Raw genomic sequence first — 7500 nt, 5'->3', positions numbered from 1 at the left:
ATACAGTGAAACCAGGTGATAGAGTACAAGTGTATGGTGTTTATCGTGCAATACCAATGAGTGCACCCGAATTGAAGACCACCAAGTTTAGACCCATTTTAATTTGTAATAGGATTTCATTGTTAAGTAAAGAAGTTAGTGGACCTTCATTATCGGAACAAGATGTAACAAATATTAAAAACTTTTCAAAGTATGACAATTGTTTCGATTTGATAGCAACTAGTTTAGCACCATCCATTTGTGGTCATGATAATATTAAGAGAAGTTTATTGTTATTACTGTTGGGTGGGGTTGAACGTAATCTTGCAAATGGCACCCATTTAAGAGGTGATATTAATCTTTTGATGGTGGGCGATCCCTCAACCGCAAAATCCCAACTACTCCGTTTCATATTAAATATCGCACCATTGGCTATCAATACAACTGGAAGAGGTTCTTCAGGTGTTGGTTTAACAGCTGCCGTTACATCAGATTCAGAGACTGGTGAACGTCGTTTAGAGGCTGGTGCAATGGTTTTGGCAGATCGTGGTATAGTTTGTATTGATGAATTCGACAAGATGAGTCCAGATGATCGTGTTGCAATTCATGAGGTTATGGAACAACAAACCGTCACAATCTCAAAAGCTGGTATTCACGCATCTTTGAACGCACGTTGTTCAGTGGTTGCCGCAGCAAATCCAATCTATGGTAAATATAATCCAGATTTAAAAGCCCACACTAATATTGGTTTACCAGATTCATTGTTATCTCGTTTCGATTTACTTTTCATTGTATTGGATGGTATAAATCCCGATCATGATAGAATGATCGCTGAACATGTCCTACGTATGCACCGTTATAAAGATGAAGGTTCAGAATTGGAATCAATGTTGGGTTCTGAACAAATTTCAACATTGGGTGGTGAATTCAAAAATGTTTCCACTGTAAAGACTACATCTGATCTTGATACACCAGTATTTCAAAAATATAATAAACTCTTACATGGTGCCGAGAATAAATCAGATATAGTTTCAATTCCATTCATTCAAAAATATATTTTCTATGCCAAAACTTTATTCAAACCAAGATTAACCGATGAAGCTAGAGAATACATCATTGAAAAGTATACTGAAATGCGTTCAAAACAAACTCCAAATTCAATCCCAATTACAACTCGTTCTTTGGAAACTATGATTCGTCTTTCACAAGCTCATGCAAAATGTCGTTTAGATCATAATGTAACTGTTGATGATACAATTGTAGCAATTGAAATTATGAATAGAGCTTTATCTGGTTCAAATATGAAAGAAAAAGAAAAATCACAACAAAATAATAGAAATAATAAAAATAATAAAAATAATAATAGTAATAATGACAATGATGATGATGATAATAATGATGATAATAATGAACCAGATTTAAATGATTTTGAAAATAAAAATGAAAATGAAAATGAAAATGAAAATGAAGAAGAATATAATGAAGAAGATGACGATGATGATTTTGATATTCAAAATAGTAATAATAATAATAATAATAATAATAATAATAATAATAATGATAATAAAAATAAAACTAAAAATAATAATAAACCAACAGCAACAACAAAGAAAAGAAAAACATCTGATACACCAACTAAACAACAATCAAAACCACCATCATTAACTATACCAACTCAACCAATTCAAAAAACCAAAGAAATTATGGATGTCGCTAAAGTTATTAATCAATTCTTAATTGAAAGAAAATCAAAATCATTGACAACGACAGTACAAGATATAATAGATCATTTGAAAAGTAAATTTAAGAAAGAAGAAATTGAAAAAACATTATGTTATTTAATTCAAATAAGTAGAATTGCATTAATTAATGGTAATGAAATTAAATCTATGATTCAATAAATTTAAATAAAAAAAAAAAAAAAAAAAAATTAAAAATAAAAAAAAAAAAGTACCCAAGTTTGTAAATTTACCAAAAAAAAAAAAAATAAAATAAAATAAAATAATTTATTTATTTATATTTATTTTTTAATCAATTAATTTCTCGTTTTTTTTGTTTTTTGATTTATTTTTCATTTGTTAAAGGTCAAAAAAATTTTGGATAAAAATAAAAAGTGATTGGTGATGACATTATGTTGTCGGAACATTCCTTTCACAAAAGTAAAAAAAATATTTTATTTTTTTTTTATTTTTATTTTAATTTTCTCACTTTTTTTTTTTTTTTTTTTTTTTTTTTTTTTTTTTTTTTTTTTTTTTGATTCTCTGGTGTTTTTAATTACGGAAATTAAATATTTTTTTTCATTTTTGTTTTTGTTCCCCATATATCACACATACCTGCATTCCATATAATTAAATGGTCTCATCAGATCATATTTTTAAACACAATAAAAGACTCTTTAATTATAGGATCAGTTTTAGTAAAAGCAATACAAATATAAATTAAAAAAAAAAAACATTAACAAATATAAATCAAAAAATAAAAAAAAAAAAAAAATTTACATTTAGATATATAGTATTTTAATCTCACAGAAAAAAAAAAAAAATATAAAAAAATAAAAAATATAAAAAAAACCATACCTTACAACCACCCACACTTTCACTTTTTTTTTTATAAAATAAAAATATAAAATAAAAATAATTTTTTTTAAAACAACCACCTTTTTTTTTTTATAAAATAAATATTTATTTAATTATAATTATTATAATTTTTTTTTTTTTGTTTCGATCAATCTTTATAAAAAAAAAAAAACAAAAAAAAAAAAAAAAAAAAAGACGAACCTTTAAGAGGAAAAAAAAAAAAAAAAAAAAAAATGATTAAAAATTTAAAACAAAAAATTAAAAATAGATTTTCATATTCATTATTATCAGAGGATGATAATACTGATTATTTCAGTAAACCGTGTCCTGAGGATAATGCAACATTATGGCAAAGATTTACATTTGGTTGGACAGAAAGAATGTTAATGACAGGTTATTTCAATGGTCCACTCGAAATGAAAGATGTTTCAGATTTACCTGATAGAAATAAAGTTAATATTACAGCACCTTTTTTGGATACTATTGATTATAATTCTAAATATCCATTAATTAAACAAATCTATAAAGAATTTGTTTCAAGAAATAAAATTTCAGTTGCAACTAAAATATTTGTTGCAATTGTATCAATTCTTTCACCATTATGTTTAAAATAGTAAGTTTTTTAAATATATTTTTTAAAAAATAAAAAAAAAAAAAAAAAAAGATTTATTTATTCAAATACTAATACTACTAATACTACTAATAATAATAATAATAATTAAATTAGTTTTATTTATTATATTAAATTAGATGAATCACAAAAAACATTTAAATTTGGATTTCTTTTATGTGTTTTATTATTTCTTAGTTCATTATCATTGACATTATCACAGCAATATGGTTATTGGTTTGGTTTACAAACTTCACTTCATGCTCGTGGTGCAATCACTCAAAAAATATTTGAAAAAACTTTAAGATTAAGTAATCAAGCAAAGAGACTATATAATTCAGGTACAATTATGAATATTATTTCAGTTGATGTTGGAACTTTTTCAGATTTCTTTTGGAATAATCATATTGAAATTTTTGTATTTCCATTTCAAATTTTAGCATTATTAATATTATTATGTTGGATTGTTGGATTAAGTGGTTTAGTTGGTTTTGGTGTTGTAAGTAAAAATAATAAAAATAAAAATATATATATCTTTTCTAATATTGATCTTTTTTTTTTTATAGATGGTTGTATCAATACCATTATGTACATTTTTAAGTACAAAAATTGCAAAGAATTTAAGAATTTCATTAGGATATGCAGATACTAGATGTAATTTAACATCAGAATTTATAAATGGTATTAGATTTTTAAAATTATATGCATGGGAACAATTATTTTTAGATAGAATTGAAGAACAAAGAACTTTACAACTTAAATATTTATATAGACGTGCAATTTATTGGATTTTAGATAGAATGATAACACAGGTTACATCTGCATTAGTATTAGTTGCAACATTTTCAACATATGCATTGACAGGTAATCAAATGACATTGGAGGTAGCATTCACCGCAATGACAATTTTCGTTAATCTTAGACGTCCATTAGAGATGTTACCAGAAGCAATTCACAGAGCATTAAGTTTAATACCGTCATCAAAAAGAATTGAAAATTTTTTACAATCACCTGAAATTCAAGATCAACCATTTTTAGAACAATATTCAAATAATAAATTATCAATTAGAAATAATAATAATAATAATAATAATGTTTCATCAACATCATCAATAGCATCATCAGCATCATCAAATGAATTATTTGATGTTAAAATTAATAATGGTACATTTGATTGGAATGAAATAGACGATTTAGATAGTGGTATGATTATTAATGATGTTCGAGGTTTTGCAATTAGTAGTGATATTAATGATATGGATGAAATGATATTGGGTGATGAAAAAGTTGGTAAATCAAACGATACAAATAATGGAATTGAATATGATGGTGCAGTACAACCATCATCATCTTCATATGTTTTAAATAATATTAATTTCATTGCACCAGCAGGTAAATTAACAGTTATTTGTGGTATTGTGGGTAGTGGTAAAACTAGTTTAGTTAGTGGTTTAATTGGTGAAATTTATAGAGTTAGCGGTTCAGTTAATATTCCAAATAATATTTCATTTACAACTCAACAACCATTCCTTCTTAGTACATCGTTGAGGGATAATATTCTATTTGGAAAACCAATGAATATGGAACGTTATAAGAAAGTTATTGATGCATGTTGTTTAACACCAGATTTATTACAATTGGCAGCAAAAGATTTAACAGAAATTGGTGAACGTGGTATTAATCTTTCAGGTGGTCAAAAGCAACGTATTTCATTGGCACGTGCTTTATATTCAGATTCAGATTGTTTTATTTTAGATGAACCATTATCAGCCGTTGATCCAGAAGTTGCATCACATTTATTCGATCATTGTATTCAAGGTATGATGAAAGATAAAACACGTATTCTAGTAACTCATCAACTTCAATTCATTCCATCCGCTGATCATATAATTGTAGTTGATAATGGTGTTTTAACTCAAGGTACCTATAGTGAACTAAAAGAAAAAGGTATTGATTTTGAATCAATTATGAAAACAAAGAAATTAAATATTGATGAAAATGATCAATCATCGACATCAACAACAGATAAAAAAAGTTCAACATCATCATCATCATCAGAATTAAAAAAATCAACATCATTATTAAATTCAACAAAAGAATTAGATATTAATACAATTATTAGTGAAAAGAATGATCCAAATTTAATTGAAAAAGCTAAATTATTAGTAAAAGAGGATAGAAATGAAGGTGAAGTTGGTTTTGAAGTTTATAGACAATATTTTAGACATGGATCATTAAATTTATTCTTTTTAACTTGTGCACTTTATTTCATTAGTCAAATCATTTTCCAATTATCAGATTTTTGGTTAACCATTTGGACCAATGATGAAACCAATCAACATGATGATAAATATTACATTTTATATTATTGTATATTTATTGGTGCATTCATTGTGTTTTTAGTGGTACGTTATTTTATGATGGCTTCAATTACATTTGCAGCATCGAAAAAGCTACATTCGGAATTATTGAATTCAGTTGCATTTGCAAGTTGTCAATTCTTTGATACCAATCCATCAGGTCGTATTTTAAATAGATTCAGTAAGGATATTAGTGATATCGATTTAATATTGATGGAGAATTTCTCAGATGTTCTTCAGTGTGGTTCAACTGTGGTTGTGGCATTGTTTATGATGATTTATATCACTCCATTAATTAGTATACCATTTGCAATATTAGTAGTGGTTTATTATGTAATTCAAAAACTTTATCGTGCTTCATCGGTTGAATTAAAGAGAATGGAAAGTATTACAAGAAGTCCAGTATTTTCATTATTGGCAGAGGCATATAATGGTTTGGTTACAATAAGATGTTATCAACAACAAAAGAGATTCATTGAAATGATGCAAAATCATATCAATATAAATTTACGTTTATTCTTTTACAGTTTTTCAGTTCATAGATGGGTTGGAATTCGTTTGGAATTCATTACAGCTCTAATTGTGTTTTTCACTGCATTCTCTTCATTATTTAGTTCAAATACTGGTTTCTCTGTATTGGCTGTAACTACTGCATTGGGAATTTGTTCCTACTTAAATTGGACTATTAGACAAATGACAGAGTTGGAGGTAAAGATGAATTCAGTTGAAAGAGTTGAAAGTTATATTAAAACCCCAAGAGAAGGTATTAGACATACTTCAGAATTCGAGGATGAAATCGATATAGATGGTGAAATTGAAATGGACTTTACAAAATGGCCATCAAGGGGTGAGGTTGAATTTAAGAATGTCGAAATTAAATATCGTCCAACCGCAGATCCAAGTTTAAAGAATATTTCATTCAAAATCAATGCAAAAGATCATATTGGTGTGGTTGGCCGTACTGGTGCAGGTAAAAGTACAGTTGGTATTAGTTTATTCCGTATGGTTGAATGTTCAAAAGGTTCAATTTTCATTGATGGTGTTGATATTTCAAAAGTTGGTTTACATGAACTTAGAGATGCTTTAGGTATCGTACCACAAGATCCATTCATTTTCTCTGGTAGTATTCGTATGAATATTGATCCATTCAATAAGTATACTGATGATGAAATTTGGACAGCCCTTGAAAAAGTTAAATTAAAGGATGCAATCTCTTCAATGCCTTTGAAATTGGAATCTGGAGTCCAAGAGAATGGTGATGGTTTATCATTTGGTCAAAAACAATTATTATGTCTCTCAAGAACAATTTTAAAGAATTCTAAAGTGGTCCTAATGGATGAAGCTACCTCTGGTATTGATTATGTTACTGCTGCATTATTAAAACAAACTATCGACGAGAACTTTAATGATTGTACAATGTTAACAATAGCTCATAGACTTGATACTATTATAGATAGTACTAAAATAGCTGTAATCGATAAAGGTGAATTAGTGGAATATGACACTCCAATGAATCTCATTAAAACTGAAGGTTCAAGATTTAAAAAATTAGTTAAATATCAAACTGATTTCTATGAAGAATCTCAAAAGAAGTTTTAAAACTAAAAATAAAAATAAATAAGAATTTTAAAATTTAAATAACCTTAATTTTATGGAAGAATATTATCTAAATAATTTTACCATCAAACTTTTCATTATAAATTCATAATATAAATAAAACTTTATTTGTTTTCAAAAAACCAAAAATATTTAATGATAAAAAAAAAAATAAAAAAAATAAAAAAAAAAAAAAAAAAAATTCAAAAAACAAGTTAATATAAATATTTATATTCATTTTTTTATATTTAATATCATTTTGTATTTTTGAGTTCTCTATTTTTATATACCAAATTTATATTAAAAATAAATAAAATCGGTTGGTTGTTTAAAAAAAAAAGAAAATATTTTTTTTTTTTATCAATACAAAAATAATAAA

The 7500-nt window shown here is 25.9% G+C and overlaps 2 protein-coding genes across 2 annotated transcripts in view; both read left to right on the top strand.

The window, feature by feature from the left end:
• mcm3 (MCM family protein) overlaps positions 1–1880 on the top strand; it is a gene marked incomplete at both ends in the record, with an annotated part of 2826 nt that extends 946 nt beyond the window's left edge. The window contains one exon of the mRNA XM_636274.1: positions 1–1880. This exon is cut by the window's left edge and continues 279 nt beyond it. Within this exon, the coding sequence (XP_641366.1) occupies positions 1–1880 (1880 nt within the window).
• Positions 1881–2788: 908 nt separating this feature from the next.
• On the top strand, positions 2789–7124 carry abcC2 (ABC transporter C family protein; the record flags this gene model as incomplete). Its single annotated transcript, XM_636273.1, has 3 exons — positions 2789–3168; positions 3283–3664; positions 3732–7124. 3 exons carry the CDS (start codon positions 2789–2791, stop codon positions 7122–7124), a joined length of 4155 nt encoding a protein of 1384 aa, XP_641365.1.
• Positions 7125–7500: the final 376 nt, after the last annotated feature.

Source organism: Dictyostelium discoideum, assembly GCF_000004695.1.
Source record: "Dictyostelium discoideum AX4 chromosome 3 chromosome, whole genome shotgun sequence".
In the NCBI taxonomy this organism is placed as follows: Eukaryota; Evosea; class Eumycetozoa; order Dictyosteliales; family Dictyosteliaceae; genus Dictyostelium; species Dictyostelium discoideum.
Note: the sequence above shows the minus strand (reverse complement) of the source record. Positions and strands in the feature narration are given on the sequence as shown.